At 32.7% G+C, this 24452-nt stretch overlaps 7 protein-coding genes and 1 non-coding gene across 8 annotated transcripts; 3 read left to right on the forward strand and 5 right to left on the reverse strand.

Annotated features, from left to right (window-relative positions):
* Positions 1-889: 889 nt before the first annotated feature.
* Positions 890-7651, reverse strand: TBLA0G00950 (beta strand repeat-containing protein; the record flags this gene model as incomplete). The annotated part of the gene is made up of 1 exon (XM_004181513.1): positions 890-7651. The coding sequence occupies one exon, from the start codon at positions 7649-7651 to the stop codon at positions 890-892; it is 6762 nt and encodes a 2253-aa protein (XP_004181561.1).
* A 2803-nt stretch (positions 7652-10454) lies between these two features.
* On the reverse strand, positions 10455-10536 carry TBLA0Gtrna8S. The gene has a single exon. It is a non-coding gene; the product is annotated as a tRNA-Ser (tRNA).
* A 2237-nt stretch (positions 10537-12773) lies between these two features.
* TBLA0G00960 (aldo/keto reductase) lies at positions 12774-13739 on the reverse strand (the record flags this gene model as incomplete). The annotated part of the gene is made up of 1 exon (XM_004181514.1): positions 12774-13739. One exon carries the CDS (start codon positions 13737-13739, stop codon positions 12774-12776), a length of 966 nt encoding a protein of 321 aa, XP_004181562.1.
* Positions 13740-14903: 1164 nt separating this feature from the next.
* On the forward strand, positions 14904-16583 carry ALG6 (dolichyl-P-Glc:Man(9)GlcNAc(2)-PP-dolichol alpha-1,3-glucosyltransferase; the record flags this gene model as incomplete). Its single annotated transcript, XM_004181515.1, has 1 exon — positions 14904-16583. The coding sequence occupies one exon, from the start codon at positions 14904-14906 to the stop codon at positions 16581-16583; it is 1680 nt and encodes a 559-aa protein (XP_004181563.1).
* Positions 16584-16871: 288 nt separating this feature from the next.
* On the reverse strand, positions 16872-18548 carry PCM1 (phosphoacetylglucosamine mutase PCM1; the record flags this gene model as incomplete). Its single annotated transcript, XM_004181516.1, has 1 exon — positions 16872-18548. One exon carries the CDS (start codon positions 18546-18548, stop codon positions 16872-16874), a length of 1677 nt encoding a protein of 558 aa, XP_004181564.1.
* Positions 18549-19815: 1267 nt separating this feature from the next.
* Positions 19816-20052, forward strand: TBLA0G00990 (uncharacterized protein; the record flags this gene model as incomplete). The annotated part of the gene is made up of 1 exon (XM_004181517.1): positions 19816-20052. The coding sequence occupies one exon, from the start codon at positions 19816-19818 to the stop codon at positions 20050-20052; it is 237 nt and encodes a 78-aa protein (XP_004181565.1).
* A 405-nt stretch (positions 20053-20457) lies between these two features.
* Positions 20458-21855, forward strand: TBLA0G01000 (class II fumarate hydratase; the record flags this gene model as incomplete). Its single annotated transcript, XM_004181518.1, has 1 exon — positions 20458-21855. One exon carries the CDS (start codon positions 20458-20460, stop codon positions 21853-21855), a length of 1398 nt encoding a protein of 465 aa, XP_004181566.1.
* Positions 21856-22077: 222 nt separating this feature from the next.
* Positions 22078-24210, reverse strand: NPR2 (nitrogen permease regulating protein NPR2; the record flags this gene model as incomplete). Its single annotated transcript, XM_004181519.1, has 1 exon — positions 22078-24210. The coding sequence occupies one exon, from the start codon at positions 24208-24210 to the stop codon at positions 22078-22080; it is 2133 nt and encodes a 710-aa protein (XP_004181567.1).
* Positions 24211-24452: the final 242 nt, after the last annotated feature.

A 24452-nucleotide genomic window follows, 5' to 3' on the forward strand; every position in this document is an offset into this window, starting at 1 on the left:
TAAGAATTACAAAACGGTTCATAACCAGCCATTTGAAGTTGTGGAGATTCAAGAAGTTTCCAAGTTTCAACTCTATGAAGACTTAAGATGCTAAGGGGTAAACAAAAATAGTTGCAGTGACTATAATAGCCAAATCAAGAAAAACAAGAAAATATGCTAGAGAATTAATATTTTGTCTATTGTTTTTCTGGAAAAAAAAATAATATAATCAAGTTTTTATTGTTAGTTCATCCTGTTTCCCTTTTTAGACGAATTTTTCAGATGACGTAATATCTGGGAGAGTGGGGATCTTCTTTAAATAGGAAAAATGCGGGGAAGTTGTCGACGTTTTTGGAATGTTCAAATTCTGGGCTGTCACGTGCATGTTTTAGGGTTGTAATGTACCTTTATGAATCATATATCCTCATTTACTATATATCATTTATTGTACAGAGATACTTGAAGAATAATTATAGTCTAAAAAAGTTATAATGTTACAGGTATAAGATAATTATATAGTATAAAAATTAAATTGTTGTATAGCAATGAGAGTCAATTAGAACCAGGGAAATAAAATATTAGGCTGGGTATCAGTATGTTCCGTTGATAACTCTCAATGTTTTGTGTATAATATTGTGATGACTATCTGAATGTAGTCAATTAGTAGATGGGGTATTGTAGTTAAGTAAAAGCAGCCATAAAGTTAGAAGTAGTTCAAATATGCGTGTGTAACTGTGTGTAATGCGGGTATTGGTTTAGTTTGTAAATGAATGTGGGGTAGGGTATCAAAAAGAGAAGAAAAGGAGCAGTAAAAAAAAGGTAAAAAGGGAATATAGTGCAAAGAATTCGTGGGGTTTTTTTTTAGCTTCACCGTTAGTATAATATTTAATAGCTCGTCTGAAGAAGGTTATTAGAAAAACCTCTTCTTCCGAAAAATCTCTTGATCTAGAGAATCCAATTCATCAATATCGATGTCATCAACGCTCATTATATTAGTATTACTATTGTTATTGTTTGAATTTGGATGGTTAATAGAGTAATTATCTTTGGAAAATGATGACACTTGATAATCAAATGACATAGAGTCATCTGTGGTATAAGTATCTGTTTCAATATCAAGAGAGTCATCTTCAAATGGATTCATTACATCTTCGTATAAATATTCTTCCAATTCACCAATACTAAATGACAAATCTCTATATGACCCAGAGCTATAATCTGATTCATGAGAATTGGAATAGCTATCTGAATTACAGCCAGTATTGCTGGTGGTATAATCAGTTTTTTCGTTTAAACTAAGATTATTGTGATCATTTGCATCAGGACTAGTCAATTGTAAATCAAGTATACTCCTATGGGAGTAAGAATGGTATTTATGTGGCTCCGTTTGGTACTGATTATTATATTTTCGAATATTGTCCAGATTCTTGATTGAACTACCATGACTGATGCTACTACTCGTAGGAATGTCATATATTCCATGAGAATCTTCAATCTCAATATTACCATCTTGATCAATAAATATATCATCATGTCCTTCTTTTCTATAGTCTTGTAAGCTAGTATTGAATGTTATAAAATCCTTTCCAGTAGTTAGATTGTGATGATAATAATAATTACCTTCTTTATCTACGGTATATGCCAATCCGTTATTATTGTCATATACAATTTCACAATCATTAATACTAGGTGAGGGAAATATTTCACCCTTTTCCATAATAGGTGTATGTACTATCGGTAATATATTTTTATTCTTTAATGCATGGCTTGCTCCTATTGAAGCATCCTTAGTTGGCCAAATTTTTTCTGTTGGTCGAATAATTTTGGTGATAAATTCAAATTGATAAGAAAATTTCATAAATGTCATAGAGAATAGAATACTGAAAAGCAAAGAAATGAATCCAAAAATCATGGCAACAATATAGATCCAGGCTTTGCTGGTTTCTAAAGTTGTCTTTTTACTCAAAATAGTTCCTGTATCTAAAGTACCCATATCTTGGTATACTAGACTGTTAGTGTTTTGTGAAGCATCGTCAGAGTTAGGTTCTACATCAGATCCATTTGTATCTTCAGAATTACTAGAAGTATTAAGTTCGTTTTCTTCATTTGGATTACCATCATAGGCAGTCCAATATTTACCTGAGCCAACAATAGGTATTGAAGAATCGATAAAATTGGATAACTCTCTAGCAATATAAACAGGATTATGATATAATATGGAATCCAAATCGTAGATATATGCTTGCAGTTGATCAACAACATTATTTGGTACATAAACTTGTACACCAGCAACCCAATAATCTCTATCTTCTATTAATAACGGAATAATCTGTTTAACTTCAATTCCCGGATATAGTGATGGATATAAAGAGCTACTTGTGGGTGTAATATCAGACGTTTCTGAATTGGTTATTTCGTTACCGCTTGTCTTCGTAGGTAATATCTGTGAAGGAGTTTTATTATCCGTGGCTTGTAATTGTAATGATGCAATAGAGTTGGTACTACTAGAACTAGAAGCTTGTATTTCAATATTACTTTGATTGGCTGTTAAAAATGAAACATCTATTAAACTATGTGACACAGTATTTTGGGATATACTGTTCATTTTATTCAGTTGCCATGTTTTAACATCTCTTTTTTTATTTGTTGCAATGACTGGTGACAAAGTTGTCGTACCACTATTGATTTCAGAAGAAATATCATAAGCTGTTCCAGACAAAGAATAGGACGATGGGGCTGCAGGGGAGAAATCGATTAACGAGTAGCTTAGAATAAAAGGAATATAATTCATTACCTGAGCAGAAGATACTAGGTTTTCAATCAAGAAAGGGTAATTCAAGGGTCTATCGAGTGCAACTAAAATAAGTTGAGAGTCAACAGGCGCAGGTTTTTCATTCTGATTCTCTGGTGTAATAGCACGTGGCCATTTAAATGTTTCAGATGGGTTAAATTGCATATTTGCGGAACCTGAAGGATTATTTTCAACCACTAAGGTGCTAGGTAACCAATTTGAACCGTTTGAAACGGATTTTGTAGTAAATGTACTTTTAATAGTTGAAGAATAAGTCGAACCGTCAATAGTAGCAGTATCAATATACCCAATAGGATTATCTGATATAGCACGTGTACTATCTGTAGTTTCCTTGATGGCATGAGCAGACACTGGGCCAGTTGTTATAGAGCTTATCTTAGTAGGGTAAGCAGCTGCTGGATTTCCATAAACTAGGCTTTGTGATGATATTGTACTACTGCATGTACTATTAACAGTGGTATGAAAGTTGTTTGCATTAGGATTCAGTGGTTCTGTTTGAAGTTTATCAGGTGTTATTGTTGAGATCGCTTCCATGATTGATGTAGGATCACTATGACTGTTGGCAAACGAAGACGTCTCTATTGATTTAACTGAGTTAAAAGGTGATTCTTGTGCAGGTAGACCTGCATTTAAAGCAACAGTAGTTTCTGGCGTAAAAGTAGTCATAGTAGTATTGGATATCTCTACATTGGATTTAAGATTTGGGAAAGAATCGGCGTTAGATGATTGTTTAGGGGTATTGAGAGTAGAAGAGATAGGGGCAATATTAACCGATTCAATAGAAGTTACACGTGAACTAATTGATGTTTGTGACTGCTTACCAATAATATTTGATTCTTGTATTCCTCCTAAGCTGGACGAAGGTTTGATGTTAGCAATTTGTGTGTTCAAATTTTCTACTTGATTTTTTGTGGAAATAGTAGTACTCGTAGATATTTCTGAAGAGCTAGAGATATTGCCCTGAATTGCTGGTTCTTCCGGTGGTTTTTCAGGAGAAGGAATAAAAAATGTAGAAGAAAGTGGGGTATTTGATGGTTGAGAAGTTGTACGCTGAGAACTATCAACATTAGTATCTGTAATTAAAGACTCCGAGACACTAGGAGACGTTTGTAATGGGCTCGTCGCAATTAGTGTGGTGCTAATTTTAGCAATAGTTGGCTTAGACGAGTCAATAATATCATCGGAAAGCCCCAAGAGTCCAACTGATGTGACTGAAGAAATAAAATAGGTCTTTGAATTTGGAATAATATTACTATATGAATCTGTAGAAGTTGGTAAAATTAATAATGGTGTTGAAGTTCTTACTGTCATAATAGTTGAAGAGCTCGATGATTGTGAAGGTAATATAGTTTGTATAGGTTCAGCAGAGGGAGCATTAATTGGAGCAGAAGTGACGGGCTCCTGTTCAATAGGTGATGTAGATAGTGAAATCAATGAGCTATTAGATTGTGTAGCAATGGAATTAACTGCATCTAGTTTTGAAGAAGCTGTTGGATTCTGCGATAAAAATGAAGAGATGGTTGCTAAGGTTGTATAGCTGGATTTACTAGCTGAGGATATGTCATTCGTAACCAAATCAGAGAGATGTATACTCTCTGTTGAAATTTTATCTGTATTAGTACTTGTCTGAGAAATAAGAGTAGGTTCGGATTCAGACTGAGAAGAAATTGAGGATTCAGATACTGAGACTACTGGTGATAAGGAAGAAGCGGATGGACTATTTGTTGGAGTTTCTACAGTGTATGTAGTATCATTCGAAGCAGTAGACGGCAGTATTTCTAGTGCTGAGGTTAACGAAGATGTGTGAACTGATGAAGATAATGATGCTATGGAAGTAGTTAGTTGTTCCGTTTGTGTTATAGACATTGAAGTTGAGGACTTTTCAATAGCAACTGGTGTTGAAATTGAGATTGATGAAATTTGTGTTGTGGATAGTGGCAATGTACTTGAAATTGTGCCAGTGGTTAGAGCTAAGCTAGGAGTTGAAGAAATTGTAGTTGCGCTAGATGATGAAGCTGTTTCCATTTTCTCAGTGGTGTCAATGGTTAATGAATTTGAAGTTTTATCCGGTATTTGTGATATTGAGGTTAAAGATGAAGTTATTGATGAAGTCAACGGAGTAACCTCAGTAGTTGATTGAATTGGTGTAGAAACTTCTAAAGTAGGAGAAGAAGATGCAGTTGAAGATGATGTAGTCAGATAACTTAGCGTATTGTCTGGAGAAGCCTCACTCGGGACACGTGTCGATAGAGATGGTTTACCCATAGTTTGCTCAGTTGTTTCATCACCTGTTGATAATGATGAGAGTTGAGTAAGAGTTGGCAAGTCAGTTGAACTTGATGTTGATGATATCATATATGTGGTTGTATCTCCACTTGTTATAGAATACAGTGTACTAGAGCTGATAGAACTATAAGTATTGAACATATCTTCATTGCTACTTGGTTGAAGCTCTGAATATATGTCTGTAGTTTGGCTTGAAGTTATTTCTGTTGCGGGTGTACTAGAAGCAGAGGCAGGTGTGTCTGTATTAATACTAGTACCATCAGTTGAAGCAGTGTTTGTATTTGTGTTAGTACTTGTATCTATATTAGTAATAGAATTTGTGGCTGTATTTGAATTAGTGGATACAGCAAGATCTGTATTAGTAATAGAATTACTAGGGGTTGCTGTATTCGAGCTTGTAGTTATACCTGTAGTTATATCAGCATCTGAGCCAGCATTCGTAGTAAGTCCTGTACTAATGGCAGTATCTGCAGCTGTGTTTGTATCACTAGAAACCTGTGGAGCGGTGTCGGTATTACTAGAAACTTGTGGAGCGGTGTCAGTATTACTAGAAACTTGTGGTGGCATATCACTAGTACCAGAAACTTGCGGTGGCATAGCACTAGTACTAGAAACTTGTGGAGCAGTGTCAGTATTACTAGAAACTTGTGGTGGTATATTAGTATTACTAGAAATTTGTGGTGGCATATCACTAGTACTGGAAACTTGCGGTGGCATATCATTAGTACTGGAAACTTGCGGTGGCATATCACTAGTACTAGAAACTTGTGGAGCGGTGTTTGTGTTTGTATGGGTATCTGGGGCAGTATTCGTGTCCGTATTACTAGTAATTTCTGGAGATGTGTTGGTATTTGTATTAGTAGGGACGTCTGTATTCGTGTTTGTGTTAGGTGTTGTATTTGTATTAGTAGGGACGTCTGTATTCGTGTTTGTGCTAGGTGTTGTATTTGTATCTGTATTACTAGTGATATCAGGACCTGTATTCGTATTTGTGTTTGTACCTGGAGCAGTATTCGTGTCCGTATTACTAGTAATTTCTGGAGATGTGTTGGTATTTGTATTAGTAGGGACGTCTGTATTCGTGTTTGTGCTAGGTGTTGTATTTGTATCTGTATTACTAGTGATATCAAGACCTGTATTTGTATTTGTGTTTGTATCAGGAGCTGTGTTTGTGTCTGTATTACCAGTAACTTCCGGAGTTATATTAGTAGCACTATCTGTAGCTGTATTTGTATCGCTAGTAACATCTGGGGTTGTATTTGTATTAGTATTGGTATTAGTAGCAACGTCTGTATTCGTATTTGTATCTGTGTTTGTATCAGAAGGTGTGCTTGTAGCTACGTCCGTAGTTGTATCAGAACTGGTAGTTGGAGTTGTAACAGTATCTGTAGCCGTGTTTGTGTTTGTATCTGTGTTTGTATCAGAAGAAGATGTTGCACTATTGTCTGTGTTAGAAACAGTTGAAGATGAGGAACTACTAATAAAATAAGTTGTTGAAGATGAGGAAGTATCGCTGGTAAAATCCGTATTTGCACTTGAAGGAGTAGTAGTTTCCGTATCTGATGTAGAAGGTACTATGTTATCGTCAGTGGTAGATATAGGATCAGTACTTGGTGTGGTTGGTGTAGTAGAAGAGACGACATTTTCATCTGTAGTTGAGGGAGTATGAGTAGTAGCACTAGTAGTAGGTGATGTATTTGTGTCTTCAGTAGTTGAGGGAATTCCAGTACTGGAGAACGTGCTAGTAGTAGGGTCATTTTGCGTTGGAGAAGTACTAGTAGTAGAGGTATCGGTGGTTTCTTCTGTAGGAGATGGGGTAGGAGTACTGGTACTAGTGGTAGAAGGTGTGGTGTTTTCCACTGTAGAAGGAGTGGTGTTTTCCACTGTAGATGGTGTGGTGTTTTCCACTGTAGAAGGAGTGGTGTTTTCCACTGTAGAGGGAGTGGTGTTTTCCACTGTAGAGGGAGTGGTGTTTTCCACTGTAGAAGGAGTGGTGTTTTCCGTTGTAGATGGGGTAGTGTTTTCCACTGTAGAAGGAGTGGTGTTTTCCACTGTAGAAGGAGTGGTGTTTTCCGTTGTAGATGGGGTAGTGTTTTCCGTTGTAGATGACGTTGTATCAGTGGTAAAATCTGCAGGGGAAGAAAGTTCGGTTGAAGTAATGTCAGCAAGATTACTTATACTACTAGTAGTTGGAGTAGGTTTATTCGAGCTAAATTCGGAAGTTTGTTCTGAAGAGTATTCACTTGAAGAAGTTGTTGAACTACCACTAAGCGTATCAGTTGTAGGATCGTAACCTGCCATATATTCACCAGTGGCATAGGCATCCTCCTTATCTGGATCGTCGGCCTCAGTATCTGTATTTGTATCATACAAATCTGAAGAACTGTCTATATTTCCGTCTACCTTGTTTCTCAAATTGGTAGTGTTGGGGGAAAGTAATTGTTTAATATTTATATTTAAATTTGACAGATTGAAATGAATTAAATTCAAATCATCGAATAAAGTAGCTTGGGCAAAAGAACGTAATATTGATAAATAAAAAAGGATCGAAAAAAAGAGAATCCAATTCTTCATATTGCAAAGTGATTATTATGACGTTGAATTGCTAATTGTTAAAAAATATGTAACGAATTGCTATTTGTAAAAGTATAATGATTGTATATTGTTATATTTCTTGATTAATTTTTTTTTATCTTGATGTGGCAACTAAAGATTAGCAGTTAAATATATAGCAGTGAAGTTCAAGTGAGATAATAAGAGCATTAATAGGAAAGGATGTACTTAACGATAGATAATAATTGTAAAGAAAAAGAGAAAAATAGCAAATATAATATAATGAAAGGTAGAAAATGGTTGAACGAACGAATGATTGAATTAAAAAAAATATTTTAAAGATATATTAAAGTAAAATAAAATTTAAAGAAACAATTCTTTTTTGGTTAATAGGAACTTCTTATGATGGCTCTTTTTTTGCTGTGGCTACTTTGTAATCTTTATAAACAAGATATTGGAAGTGAGTGGAGTTGTAGTTAAATAGCACAGTCTAATAAATCCTGGGGGTGGGGGGGGTTGGAAGATGGGGGGTTGAGTAAAAGAAAGGGAAAGCCAGAAGGGAGACAATGTATAAATTCAAAAGTTTCGGTCTACCAACGAAAATGTGCCAATTAGTCTATCAGATATGTAAAGTCCCACTGTTTGGCTGTTGTTGTTCAGTGCAACACAAAATCTTCAATATATAATAGACTGCAAGAGAGGCGGATCCAATTTAATATGGTGTGAGGATAAGTTTGTCTTTGATATGATCGAAATTCCCATACAATTAAAAAAATAAAAAATAAAAAAGAGTAACTAGAGTAATTAACATCAAGTATTTTTTCAGATATCTAACATTTCCGCTAATTTACCTACAGCATATCTGAATTTATTCAACTGGAGAAATAGGCCTATTTTGTTTATTAGAATTTTTTTTCATAATATTTATGAAAAGAGGTCTATTTACACTGTAAATTTCCAGATTTGTGATCTTCCACAGTCCTCATCGCAACTTTGGTGTCGTACAAATTCGGGACAAAATCCGTCCCGAACAGGTAACGGAATGCCCGATGCGGATCGGCAACGGTTGGCCCGATTACCTAAAATAGCATGTTGCACAGAAACACGCGCAGAATACGGCTCGTGCACCGGCGTTGATACTGTTTTAGGAAAGTCATCCTTTGAGAACAATCAAGGCTTTAAAAGATGAAAAAAAAAAATAAAGCTCTAATATGGATAAAGCCAAGTTTGCTAAGCAAGAGTCCATCTGCAACAGGAACTTTGAACAACGTCAGCATTAACAAGGCAAAAAGTATAGGGAAATCAAAGTAAAAGTATGGTGAAATCAAGTAAAAAATGGAGCAAAATCAAAGTATAATTAAAGCTGTATGGCTGTTGAGTCTCGTTTGATGATAGGGTGTTCAAACAAAATGGGGAGCGGGCTGTGAAATGTACCGATGTGGTTTTTCCCGCTACGGTTGGATCTCTCGAGTGAACTACGCATCTAAGTAAATTAAGTGGCTAATAAGCTATTCCAATGGCCAATAAGCTATTGCAATCCCTAATAAGCTACTGCAATCCCCAATAATCTATTGTACTACATAATAAGCAACTCCACCACCTAATAAGCTACTCATCTGTAAGTTCTGGATCAGTAGGTTTTCGATCGATCCGTCCATGGCAGCCACGTTTTCGCTTGCGGTCTGCGAGTTTCTTGTGTCATCTTGTGTCGTTGTGTGTCACCTGGTAGGTAAGAAAGAGTCTTGTAATTGAGTCCGTTTTTTCCTTGAGCCTATTTAGTGTTCCTGGTGGATGCTTCCTTACCCCAACGGATTTAACACACCCTGTGGATTACCCGTATTGCTAATTATAAGTTTTGTCATGTTGTAGTAGTTGTAAAAGCTTGTACGTAACGTTATTTAGGTTTCATGGGAAACAAAGCCTCCTGCCGCTTTCCTAAAAGGCTGTACATAATGTTTCCAAGAACGACGGCCACGCAGAGGCGCCTGCGACACACGACTAAATAAGAATATTTTTTGCTTAGACACGTGTAAGGTTAGATATTTGGGTCCGTTTTGTTAGTACAATTGGTTTAGTTTAGTTTAACTTATCTCTTTTGTTTGGGTTGTCTCGTATGTGATGTCTTCAATCGTCATCTTAGAGCCCACTGTACAGGCCAAAGTTCACGAGTTTTCGCGTTTGATATTTAAAGAAAATTTATCTTTTTAGGTAATGTTCACTTGGAAATTTCCATAAATAATATTAAAGGAAGAATTCGTGTATTTATCAAATACACTATAAATAGAGTAAAGTACCTAGTTTGTTTGTTTATTTCTTGCTTTGCGGCCAATTCTAGCCTCAACTGTATAATTTATTATTATTATACGATAGATAAGTACGTTTAAAGGGAGAATAAAAAAATATATAGGAAACGTTTTAGTATGTACTGGTCACGTGATTAGAATTTTCAGGCAAAAATTAAATGTAACAATTTTAATCTCTTCTACCATGAGCTGTATATGTTTTTTGTTGCTAGCCTAATAACATCTGGTTATCAAACTAGACAACTACATACTTGTAGCCTATGTAAGTTAAATATTGTTATTATTACGTTCCGATTTGTTCACTATACACTTCCATCTTTTATATTTCGTTCTTTTTGTTTTCTGGTTCTTACTTATTTGTTCTACTTTAACTCTCTAGTTTATTCTTCTAGCTTTAGATTCTTAAATAGAATTTATGTTCATGATTCACTTACTTGTTAATCTACATGTTCATTCTGTAGAATCACGTGATCACGATTTATGCATGCGACCAACATTAGTTACATTAGTGTGATTTTAAACGACAACTACAGGATTCGAACCTGTGCGGGCAGAGCCCAAGAGATTTCTAATCTATCGCCTTAACCACTCGGCCAAGTTGCCTCAAATTGTATGCTTTCGTTGTAGACGAGATCGACTTTAGACTCATCTACAAGTTGCTAACTAGAAATTATACACAACACCGAGCAACTGCTAGTTGCATACCTGTGAATATCTGTTCGATGCATAATCTCTACTAGTTAGCCAGCATTATTCAAACTGTGCACTCCTACCCTTGTAAGTAAGTTTATAAACAGTCCAATTAAAGTAAAATGGAAAAGCTGGCGTTGACCTTTGAAAAGTATTTAAAGGCCAGCTTTTTCAGACTTAAGACATAAATTTATAGTTCTTTTATATAGTTATTTAGTTTAAGAAGAACAACAATTATATTCGTAAGTTCGAAGGATTAACTGGTGTTAAGTTAATAAGATGGTTAAGTTAAGTTTTGGTAGTTACTAATTAAGTGTATCGTACTCCTAAGTTGGTTTACAACATGTTTGATTGTTTGTGTGTTTTGTTAATAATTGATAGCTTTATAGATATTTTGCTCTCTAATTTGTTGAAGATTATGCCTTACCTTGTTCTATATTGTTTTAACTCTTGGTAAAGCACCACAAATAAGGTGATTGGATCCTATTCTACTATTAGGAATACACATTATTAAAACAGTAATACTCCGAGTCGACTACTAATTATATCCTGGCTCTGGGCTGACTACTAAATATATGACAACTTAGCAAGGAACCGACGGTTCTACAGATATTTACGAAATATCTGAAGCCTATTACTTTGAAAAAAAAAGAACTGTCTAGTTCTATTTAATATTGTATATAAGGAACATGAATTACTTATCCCACCATAAGAGGTATTTCTTGGAATCTTCTATCTTGGAACACAAGCTTTTATTTATGTCTCACATACACTCATATCTAAACGACTTAATCAAGATTAATTAGTAACTAACTTTAGTAGTTCGTCCTCAATGGATACTATTGACCTTTTTTTTAAATTATTTTTCAACCTGAGCGTAATATTAACAACTTCATATTATCTTGGTTAACTTCGTAAGAAGCTGATTCAATCTTTCCTTCTTTCATAAACTGGTTAGGATCTGTTATCTATTATCTCTGCCTATTCAAAAAAAATATACCTCGAGAGACATAACGTTGTAGTTGAACATATTAATACAGAAAGTGGTTAGTATTTTTATGGACTTCGGTAACCGCATTTAATACTTTTCACTTTATTTGTAAATATTAAGTTTTTTTTCAAAGTTAGGATGTGTGATGCTTTAACATAAATTGTTGTTTTATATATGAACTTCAAGATTCACATCTTAATAAAGAGGAACTAACTAAAATATTGAACTTCTAATAAGTTCAGTATCTCTGAACTGGTTCAGTCCAGTCATATTGACTAACTATTCGATTACTTTCTGTCTAACTTTTGGCGAGTAGTATTTTCTTGAGAATGTTGTCCCATGTCTAAATAATATTTAAAAATCTATATTATTCAAAGAAAAAAGAAAAAAGCATTCTAATAATAATACACTGAGAGTTTAATATTACATAATAAAAAAACATTACTTAGCGCGTAATATTTAATTCTCAATTCTCTCTCTAAATCATGCATACTACTTAAATCCACTTCATTTGCAGGCTGCGCTTCTTGTATTTTTTTACCAATTTCTTTGCAAACAGAAGTATTTGTTATAAATTATAACGCAACAGTTTGACTGAACATGAATTACAATTTAGTATTATATTTTTTTAAAAAAAATTAGCAATAATTATAAAGGGCAATAGTGTTGGATCTTTATGGTATTAACTGTTCTTATAATAGTCCTCCATGAGCTAAATACGTATATAAAACTACAGAAGTATGTAAAAACGAGCTCTATTTATATTCCTAGAAATGCAAGTTGTATAAAAATATCACTTAGTACGTGATATTTTACACTCAACAAATAGTCCCTGTCTCAAATTTTCATACTACTGAATTTAGGTAGTCGATCTAAGCTGTTCTGTTTTGATATATATCAAGAAAAGAAAAAAAAAGCATATTACTCTAGTAAGCTTGAATTGAAAATCATACTAGTATGGTATGTAAAACTGTAAATAACAAGTAAATTCCATATTATCATGTAGCGTTTGTTTACTAGATATTGTATTTACATATTTATAATGTAATCGGCCGTATCAATATTTTCACTTTTTGAGGTTAGATGCCGAATACTTATTTACAAACTCCAGTTTCTGTTTACACTTCTAATAGGTAATAACTATCGTATTCGGCAAAATTTATTGAACCAATTTTTTTGGTTTATATGGTTCTTCCAAATATTTAAGCTCTTCTTCAGTCAATTCGATATTCAATGCTCTAACAGCATCTTCCATTCTTTCCACAGAATTTAACCCAAGAATTGGGAAAGTACCCTTACTCAATACCCAAGCTGTAGAAATCACTGCCATAGGGTTGTTTCGTTTTTTGGAGATTTCTTCCACACGCTTGATAATTTCAATCTCAAAATCTTCGTATTGATTCAGTCTTTGACCTTTCAAAACTCTGTCATTATCCTCTCTATATGAAGAACCTTCAACAGGTCTGGATAATAAACCTCTTTGTAATGGTGACCATGGTGTTTGAGCAATACCGTGCTTCTTAATATATGGAATCATTTCTCTCTCTTCTTCTCTATATAATAAGTTATAACAATCTTGCATATTAACAAATTTAGACCAGCCATTTTTCTCAGCAATAAATTGATATTCTGCAAATTTGGTACCTAGCATGGAAGAAGCTCCAATGTATCTAGTTAGCCCTTGCTGAACAACATCGTTCAAAGCCCTCATCGTTTCCTCCATCGGTGTATCTGGGTCAGCTCTATGTACCTGGTAAACATCGATATAAGTTCCTAATCTTCTTAGAGAGTTTTTGCAAGCTTCAATAATATGCTTTTTCGACAAACCCCTTTGATTAGCAAAATGAATGGTTTGGTTCCCATGTAGCCCGCCAGTGGGTTGATAATCGGGTAATGTATCATCAACTGGAGCAAAAAGTTTAGTCATGATCACTACAGTTTCTCTTGAAATGTTATATTCCTTTAAAAATTCACCTAGAATAATAATTTCACTTTGGCCATTGCTATACAGATCAGCAGTATCGTACGTTCTTAAACCCAAGTCATAGGCTCTTTTTAGAATCTTGTATGATTTTTGCTTGTCATCTATAACCCATTTATGCCAACCTTTATTACCAAAAGTCATACAACCAACAATAATTGGTGAAACTTTTAAACCTGTATTACCGAATTTAACCTGTTCAACTACCTTTATCTTTAGTTATGTTCACATATATATATGCATCCATTAATTTTACTTCGCAAGAGTTATCGGAATTGCTTTCAGCACTAAGCATTTCTTCTTCTTCATTTATGTGTTTGTATAAGAAATGATAGCTATAACAATACAGTAAATTTCTTTAACAATTATTCTTAATATCTAGTATCAAAAAAAAAAAAAAAATGGTATTACAACCCTTTGTTTATACTTTTAATTAACGCTATTGATACTCGGCCGAAATCAATGTTTACACAATTTATCATTATTTATATCTAATTTCTTTCCCCATCTGCCAAGAAAATTTTATGCGCTTCTTAGTTCTTAACTACTAGAAATATCCATCTTCAAATTTATATATATCATACACTGTCATATATTCGTATATTTGTTTTCTCAACCTTCATAGTAAAAATACCAAGAAATACCAAGAGGGCTTGTGATGTTCTCTTAATGGTCAATTTAGGTAGAGAAATGACCGAATCAAAATATTTGTCTTTATAGTACCGGTATAAATTGATCAGTGAACTGTGATATAGTGTAAATTATAGTGTGAACTAAAAGAGTTCTTTGCTTCTATATATTTTGTTACTTTTCTTTTGGCTATTTAAAATATCAGCGGAATGAGCATAAGAATTAAATAATGAGAAAAAGTGTTCAACTCTGGCATCAAAAAAAAAAAAAATAGGTCGAAAAATATAATTTTAGTATTCTCTTGTATTTTAATATATAAAAAATTGATTAAGAAGATTGGTTGCTAAGTAATAATTTTATATTGCTTAACATATAAATAAATCACGTGAATATAGAATTAATTGTATAAATACACAAGTAAATTTTTCCTTAAAAAGTAGTCTCCAAATGTAGAAAATCATTATGCACGATCGCCAATATATTGAAATTGAAATTTAATTGTATTCTATCCTATTCGCGAATGTATAACAAGCTTAACTAATAATAAAGTTGCTAGCTTGAAAAAAAAAGTGAAATGAGCTATTTTAACTGTTATAAGTAGTTTATCCTATATAGAGAGAGATATATCTTAGTATTATAAAATAAAATATTAAGTTCTAAAGGGTAACGTTCATTACAATGTCCTCGAAAAAAAAATTACTTAAAAAACAACAAAAGCCTGGTGAAGAAGAAGCATTCTATGCATCCCCTTTATTTGACTTTTTATACCCATTTAGACCAGTAGGAAGTCAATGGTTGACAGAGTATGTGATTATCATTTTTGCAATAATAATACGATGTGCTATCTCGTTAGGCTCATACTCTGGTAAGGGTACCCCTCCAATGTTTGGTGATTTCGAAGCTCAAAGGCATTGGATGGAAATCACTCAGCATTTACCAATCTCCAAATGGTATTGGTTTGATTTACAATATTGGGGATTAGATTATCCTCCATTTACAGCTTATCATTCCTATTTCTTCGGGAAACTAGGCTCATTCTTCAATCCAGATTGGTTTGCCTTAAATTCTTCAAGAGGCTATGAATCTGATGATAATGGTTTGAAAACTTATATGAGATTTACAGTTATTTTAAGTGAAGCCGTCTTTTATATTCCTGCAGTGGTATATTTTACCAAATGGTTGGGAAAACATAGAAATCAATCTCCAATTGGACAATTCATTGCTGCTGCTGCAATTTTATTCCAACCTTCTCTAATGTTAATTGATCATGGGCATTTCCAATATAACTCCGTAATGTTAGGTTTAACTGTCTATGCTATAAATAACTTATTAGATGAATTTTATGGTCCTGCTGCTATTTGTTTTGTCCTTTCTTTGTGTTTTAAACAAATGGCCCTTTATTATTCTCCAATATTTTTTGGTTATCTTTTAAGTAAATCCCTCGTTCACCCTTCATGCAATATTTCAAGATTCATCATCGTAGCTATTTCAACAGTTGTATCATTTGTAGTCATGTTTGGTCCAATATACTTGTTTGGTTCTAGTTCTAGTGATGATGAAATTATAGCCGATGTTAGTGGATTGAATAACTTAATTCAATGTATCCGTAGAATTTTTCCATTTGCAAGAGGTATTTTTGAAGATAAAGTAGCAAATTTTTGGTGTGTTACCAATGTTGTTATAAAATACAGAGAACTTTTCACACAAGAGCAATTACAATTTTATTCTCTAGTGGCTACTTTAATCGGCTTTTTACCTTCTATGATTACCATTTTCTTATATCCAAGGAAATTTTTAATACCTTACGCATTAGCTGCATGCTCAATGTCATTTTTCTTATTCAGTTTCCAAGTTCATGAAAAGAGTATCTTGTTACCTCTCATGCCAATCACTTTATTGTACACATCTACGGATTGGAACGTATTATCATTGGTTTGTTGGATTAATAACGTTGCATTATTTACTCTATGGCCATTACTGAGAAAAGATGGTTTAGTCCTACAATATTTTGTTTGTTATTTTTTGAGTAATTGGTTAATCGGTAACTTTAGTTTTATTACACCTAAATTTTTACCAAGTTTCCTAACACCTGGCCCATCTATTAGTAATATTGATGATGATTATCGTCGTGGTAGTTTATTACCACATAATATCCTTTGGAAAATAATCATTATTTCTTCTTACATTGTAATGGGAGCTGTTCAAATCTTGGATCTATTTTTCCAACCACCTACAAATTATCCAGATTTATGGATTATTTTGAATTGTACCGTTGGATTTGGTTGTTTCATGTTATTTTGGTTATGGAACAACTATAAAATTATCCAAATGAGAAATAAAACCTTAAATGATTTATAATCTGATTTTATAGATATCTTTTTCACATCTAATATTTTCGTTACGATTTATTCGTACAAGTTTCTTTTTATTTCACACAACTCCTTTGCAATAGAAAATAAAAAAAAATAGGGACAGAATATATAATAAAGTCATTTCTCATAATATTCCTAAGCTATTCATTCACTAAAAAGAACATTATTTATTGTATTATAAATTTAAAAAGATCACCAAATCAAACATTTAAATAACTGACTTTTTTTGTATATAGTGGGCTAGGAAACTACCCCATCCTTCATAAGGTTTAAGTTAATTAACACTTTCTGCAGTAGCATCAAGAACTTCTTGGCAAAGTTTATTTACATCATCTGAAGCTTCTGCATAAACCCTGACAGCATCTTCAGTCCCACTAGCTCTAACAAATGATCTACCATTTTCATACTTTGCAACGATCTTATTAATTTTAGATTGTAATCCAGCTGGGGATGTTAATTTACGTTCTTGATCAGTAGTTTCAAAGACAGATCTATCTGGTACCACTAATTTTGCCAATTTGTTTGGTAAATCAGTATATTCCTTATTCCAAATCTGTGGAGTCCAGTTCAATATAGCGAGAACTGCCATCACACCCATCATATCTGAGATTGCATCGCCAACAGTTTGATTAATTAAAGCTGATAGTACTTTTAAAGTTTTCAACGCACGTAATTTAGGGGTGTTTTCAATTTGTGATTCAGCATTTATCTTTTGGTTAATGATTTTATAAAAATTTTCCGAGAAGATAATTGTACCATGACCGTTAGCTTCAAAATAAACACCAATATCATATCTAGTGCAAGCTTCATGATGTAAATGTTTTACACCTGTCTTGGCACATGCGACTGGAATCTTCAAGTTTTGTTGTAGGTAGTTAGTAGAACTCCCATTTGCATAAGCAGTTTGAACAACCCCTAATTTAATTTCGTTTTCATAATCAATGCCAGCTAATTTTAATTGCATTGAAATGAAATTAGCGAAAAGTGTCGAAATTTTATCACCATCTAAAAGATTAAAAGTGTTTGATTGTGGATCTTGATAATAGAAAACTACTCTATCAGCATCACCGTCAAATGAACAATGGATTACATTTTTTGAACTTTCATTTATGATATCTGTAGTAATACCATTTGGTAATTTTTGGTTTGTCTTTACGTAATCTGCACCACAATTATTATTTAGGGATTCTGGACGTTTCCAGTTATTATTAATTAACCTAACCTTATAATTTGTTTTCCAATATTTTAATAAGTTTTCCATTTTTGGACCACCAATACCATTAGCAGAATCAATTATTAATGATTCGATTTTGTTTGATGTAGAAGATGAAGCATCATTATTTATAGAAATTAGTTGATCCCATGCATTGTTAAAATGATGATAATAATCAGTTTCCTTTGGTAAATCTTTTTCTAAATTATAAGCATTTGTTAAGAAATGTAATTGTGGAGTGGTCAATAATTCATAATCAACAATTTTAGCATCAAATAATTTTAATGAACCTTCTTTTAAACATTCTAATAATGAAGTACTTGATTCCCTCGAATCACGACCGACAATTAAAGTTGGAACTTTGTTTGAATTCAATTCAATCAGTTTGGCATTAACAAATTGAACTAATTCATCAATTTTACCTTGAGAAGCTAAATTTGCTAGATCAGTAGCAATTGGTTCCCAATCTTGGCTTAGCATACTCCCATTGGGTTCCACAATCTTAACCCCATTATCAACTGGAGGATTATGAGAAGCTGTAACCATTACACCTACAGCTTTACCATCATGAGACAATGAACGTAAACAAGCAACAAAGCCTGTAGTAAACATTACAGTATCTAGAATGGCGGCTTTATCACGAAACCCAGCTGTACCATAAGTATAGACATGGTTCTTAGTTTTACAAATTTTATGGAATAAATCAGTAGTCTTTGATAAATCTAGTTGGAATACCATTTTTTGAGTAGAATTTAATGCATACTGTTTTACGAAAGTTAAGAGATGAATAATAACGAATTAAAGTATTAACAATCTAATTATTTAAATAATGAATCAATAGTGAAAAAATATTTTTATTTAGTATTATTCTTTTCTTAGAAAAAACATTCGGCTTTTATTAAATTCCCTAATTTAGTAGTTTCCTGTTCTAGAATTTTCTTCAAATTATGTTTATATTTATGAAAAGAAATTAGAATTTTAATAAAAAGCATTTTTTTGATAAATTTATTTTTTATATAAGTTGGTAAATAAATATAAAAACAGGAATTATATACTATACGTATATAATGATGTTTCTATATAATCTACTGTTTAGAAATATTAAGATAGATAATTTTCAAGGTTACTAATTAGAAATTAGTAGAAACGAAATTAAGGGTACAAAATTGTCAGAGCTGTGGAATTATGTGTCATAAGTCGTGGGTTTGTGTTAACGGCTAATAAAGTATGAATTTAGTCGTAATTGTGGCTTTATACAACAACTAATAACAACTTAATATAATAAATAATCCAACATGCCTTAAGCATACGTGGCCTCACTACTAAAAATACCCAAGTAGTGATATTAAGAAGGTATTAGGATGTGATAGGTTCTATTTTAATATCAGACCATCAATTCGTTGATGGTGGACCTGTCCATTTTTTGGAGTATAAATTACCACAAAAATATCCCAAAAGTTTATAACTGTTCATTGCATATCCTGTATATATTATATATTCCCTTTCGAAAGAAGCAAGGAGATTTTTTATAATAATAACAATAATACTAAAGTGTTCGCAAAAGATTCACACATCTAAAGCATAAGTATCGGAACCTTATGTTATGATATGCTCTTATAAATGTCTTCCTAGCTAAATACGTATATAATATTGAGCGTAAAATATTACATGCTAAGTGATATTTCACACTCACCAGTATGGTACTACACGACTATCAACATTTCTACAATCTGTATCTTGTGAAAATAATTTACTCAATAGAATTGGCATAACCTGTATTGACAGATACTTATTTATTTATTTTATAATATGTGACACTTGAATTCTACAATTTATAATTTCCGGACTAATAAGCGGAAGAAAGAAAGAAAGAAAGAAAGAAAAGATAACCTTTAAATGATTGGATGAATTTTCAAGGATCAGTTACGAACAAAAAATACGACTTACAAATTCAAAGTTATGCCTACAACACATTGAAATCCATCATCGTATTGTATTATTACCAATGGCTCCTCCAGTAACAATTCAAACTAAAGAAGAATTAGACATTTTAGAAAAAGTAAATCGCAAGAACCGTAAAGACGATACGAAGAAATCAGCTAAACCCAAGAAATATTCAATTACTCAGTATGAATGTTTCGATAATGATAAAGGACAAATAGAGTGCTTTCCATTTAAAAGAATATTTCAACAAGTCGGTGAATACCGTAGAGAAATTACTGATGAAACTACGAATATGTAAATTGCACAGATTAAACCTTTGATACAGTTTTACACACAGTTAAAACTTATGAACGCTCATTACTTTAGTGTTTAAAAGCACAGGATTTTTTACCTTTAATAATTAAGGACTATCGATCTTTATTTTCTTTTTATTATTATAAGCCGTTTCCGGAATTATCATATATTTACGCATTTCTTTTCTGCTATTTTTTCATAATTTGAGTAATAATTTGGAATTGACAAATTAAACATTCCTTGTCTGCTCTTTTTTTTTCGTCTAAGAGAGAGCTGGAGAGAGTTCGAATCAATGTTACAACTTAATATTAAGGCATCAATACAAGCTTTATTTAGAATAAAACATTTGTTAATCTTCAAATATCATATCAATTGATTAACAAATTTAAGAATCAGACAGCTATAAATAATGCCAGAAACTAGAATTGAAGTAGATGGGTTTGGGGAATTAGAAGTCCCTGCTAATAAATATTGGGGTGCTCAAACTCAAAGAGCTTTAAACAATTTCCATATTGGTGGGGAAAGAGAACGTATGCCTGAACCACTAATCTTGGCTTATGGGATATTGAAAAAATCAGTTGCCATTGTTAATGAATCATTAGGAACTTTGGATCCCAAGATTTCCAAAGCTATCCAAGAAGCTGCCGATGAAGTCGCAAAGGGCTCATTGAATGAACATTTCCCATTAGTAGTTTTCCAAACCGGTTCTGGTACTCAAACTAATATGAATGTCAATGAGGTTATTTCAAACAGGGCAATTGAAATATTAGGTGGCCAACTGGGTTCAAAGACTGTCCATCCTAATAATCACGTTAACCAATCTCAATCTACAAACGATTCTTTCCCTACTGCTATGCATATTTCTGCTGTCCGTGAAGTTGTATTCAAATTGCTTCCAGAATTAGAAAAATTAAGAGATGCCTTGAAGGATAAATCTATTGAATTCAATAAAATTGTTAAAATTGGTAGAACTCATCTTCAAGATGCTACTCCATTAACTTTAGGCCAAGAATTCTCTGGGTATGTGCAACAAGTGGAAAATGGTATTACACGTGTCCAAAATTCTTTAACTAATTTGAAATTTATTGCTCAAGGTGGTACCGCTGTAGGTACTGGGATAAATACTAAAAAAGACTTCGACATTCTTGTTGCCAAGCAGATTTCTTTGGAGACTGGTATTGAATTTAAAACAGCTCCAAACAAATTCGAGGCACTAGCATCTCATGATGCTATTGTGGAATGTAGTGGTGCTTTAAACACTTTGGCTTGTTCTTTATTTAAAATTTCTCAAGATATTAGATTCTTAGGTTCAGGTCCAAGATGTGGTTATGGTGAATTATCCTTACCTGAAAATGAACCAGGTTCCTCTATCATGCCTGGTAAGGTCAATCCAACTCAAAATGAAGCCATGTGCCAAGCTTGTATTCAAGTCATGGGTAATAATAGTGCTATCACTTTCGCAGGTGCATCAGGTCAATTTGAATTAAATACTTATAAACCTTTAATGATTTCCAATCTATTGAATTCTATTAGATTATTAACTGATTCTTGTAACTCTTTCCGTATTCATTGTATTGTTGGAATTAGGGCAAATGAAGATAAAATTAATAAACTTTTAAACGAATCGTTAATGTTGGTAACTGCCTTGAATCCAAAGATTGGTTATGATGCGGCTACTGCGATTGCCAAAGATGCTCATAAAAATGGATTAACTTTAAAAGAAGCTGCATTGAAATCTAAATTACTAACAGCTGAACAATTCGATGAATGGATCGTACCAGAAAGTATGGTTCATCCAAGCGAATAAATTTATTATTATTAAATAATACTATCTTAAAAATTACTATCGCACCGCTACGTAACTTCCATTACCTTTTACATTTCAATCATTAAATTCATATTCTTATATAATAATAAGTAACCTTATAGTTCTGTATATTTGTATGTTTTATAATTGGGTGTATTCCATTACTATTATATATCTATGCATTTCTATTTAAGGATTATTTATAATTGGGTACACTTATATTTAGCAATTAATAATTACGTAATCTCCAATTTCACTTAGTAACTCTTCTACTTCTTTTCTTGGTTTTTGAAGTTTAATACATATTTTGTCCATATTATCAGCTTCTCTTAAAGATTCTAAAAGTAATCTACGAATATGATTTTTTTCCTGCTGCTGAGCAATTATATCTTTGCTACTATCTAAAATAGGGTTCATATGATCTAAATTATTTTGTGTAGTATCTGAATCTCTAGATAAATTAAAAGAAACTTTGTTACCGGTATTACTGCTACCATAACCTACAATATTGCTACCATTTGAAAAATCTCTAAAAGTGTCCTCTTTTCTTTTAACAATCGGACTTCTTGGGGTATCATCAAATTTGGCTAGTTTTCGATGAATATCTGACAAAACCTTATCAGCAATTCCAGAATTCAATATTTGACGTTTAGGTGGGGGGGAAAACAAATGCTCTGATGCATCTCTCGAACTATTATGCTTTACAGTTGTTGTCTCACTATGATCATCTCCATTGATAAATAATTTATTAACATCAAATGATGGCTTTATTCCACAACTACCACTATTATTAATTTCATCATCTTTTAGGTCATGTATATCGCTATCTGTAATACTGTTAAGGAAACGAATATTTGCAGTAGATGCAGTTCCATTTTTATCATCCCCATTACTGTGATATGGATTTGAAGATTGAGAAGTGGTTAAACTTGATAAAATATCAAATATGCCCGCATTTTTCATAATTGGTATAGCATAACATCTATATAATAAGCCTCGCACAAGACCAAACGTAATAAAACGTCGAATATCAATTTTATTGAAATGAATTAAACTGTAATGTTCATTGTACCAATCATGTAACACTGTTCCTTGGGAAAGTGATCGATATAGATCAAATAAACATGATTTAGTAGGCAAATAATTTGATGTTCGCTCATTCCCACTCGAAATACCACTGGATAAACTACTTTGTGAATTTCTTGGCTTATAATACATTGGCCACCTTAGTCGATCATCATTCTCCAAAATTTCATTATTTGGATATATTGCAGATCCAGAGTTAGAATATTCATCCAAATCAGTGTTAATTGATTTCTCTAGAGGGAGTTTTCCAAAATTTGAATTTTTTGGTAAACATACGTAGGTTTGACAATCAGTAGCTAAATTAATATCAGTTAAAAAATCGCGTAATCGACTTGTTGGAGCATATATATTTGTAAATTGGAAAATATCAGACAAAATGACTAATTGATAGTAAACTAAATGACGGATACATTCAACCACAAAATCAACATCACTATTACTTAATGCTGCAATTCTTGATATGCTATTTATACTATCAATAAAAGGAACAATTTTTAGCATTGTTGGATCCCAGTTAACATCCATCACATGGCTCAAATCTACCATAGCAACTGGGACATCCTCATATGATATTGAGATAGAAGGAGGTACCATTGAAGGGAAAATTTTAATATCTACAGAATTTCCTTCATCAATTGGTATTAAACACTCAGAATAATTATTCAAATCTTGAAATATTCTCATAATCAAATCTTGAACAGAGAAATTGGACCCAGATTCGTTATCAGGATACTCAGATAGTGATAAATCTGTAGGTCGTTTAGAAAATGAAAATCTTTTGCGAGAAAATCCTAAAATGGAAGTATTCTTATCTTGGTGCATTATGCTATCTTGCTCTGATGATAATAATGAATGAGAGTTATCAAAATAGACACTGTCGTTTTCAGCTCTAGATAATAACTGATTTTGTTCCTCAAGTACTCGAAACATCTTTCCAAGCCTTGCTATGATAGGCTCATATGGGGAAGTCTCACAGTTAATTGGAAAGACAAATACGAAATTGAAACTGAAAAAGTTTCTTGCATATAAGGAGGAATTAATAGTAACCGGATAACTTACCAATCTATAATCGCCATATTTTAGAGTAAGTAGTTTATGACATAACTGTGGTTTAGGGATGATATAATTCTTTATGGTATCAAAGTTAATATTATATGTTTGAAGATTGCCGGGTGGAAATTCATATCTTACTTTGGTACCCTCTGTTGGGTGAAAAATCGAATAAAAAACAGTATGGATAGGAACAAACCCTTCAAAATGATCAATCATATCTGTATTAAAATATATTTCCACCTATATGGTGAGAAAAGGCTGTTAGATTTTAGTTTTCTTAAGTGTGTTTGATATTACTAAAGTCTAGATATCTTCCAAGGGTTTAAAATTATCCTAATATCTGATCGCGTGAAGTTTTAGCGATGAGTATCCATAAATAAAATACAAATATATAAAGTGTATTATGTAAAATGTAGAGAACGCAATAATGTGAAAATAAAGGTTAGTAATATTATAAC

Source organism: Henningerozyma blattae, chromosome 7 (genome assembly GCF_000315915.1).
Source record: "Henningerozyma blattae CBS 6284 chromosome 7, complete genome".
Classification (NCBI taxonomy): domain Eukaryota; kingdom Fungi; phylum Ascomycota; class Saccharomycetes; order Saccharomycetales; family Saccharomycetaceae; genus Henningerozyma; species Henningerozyma blattae.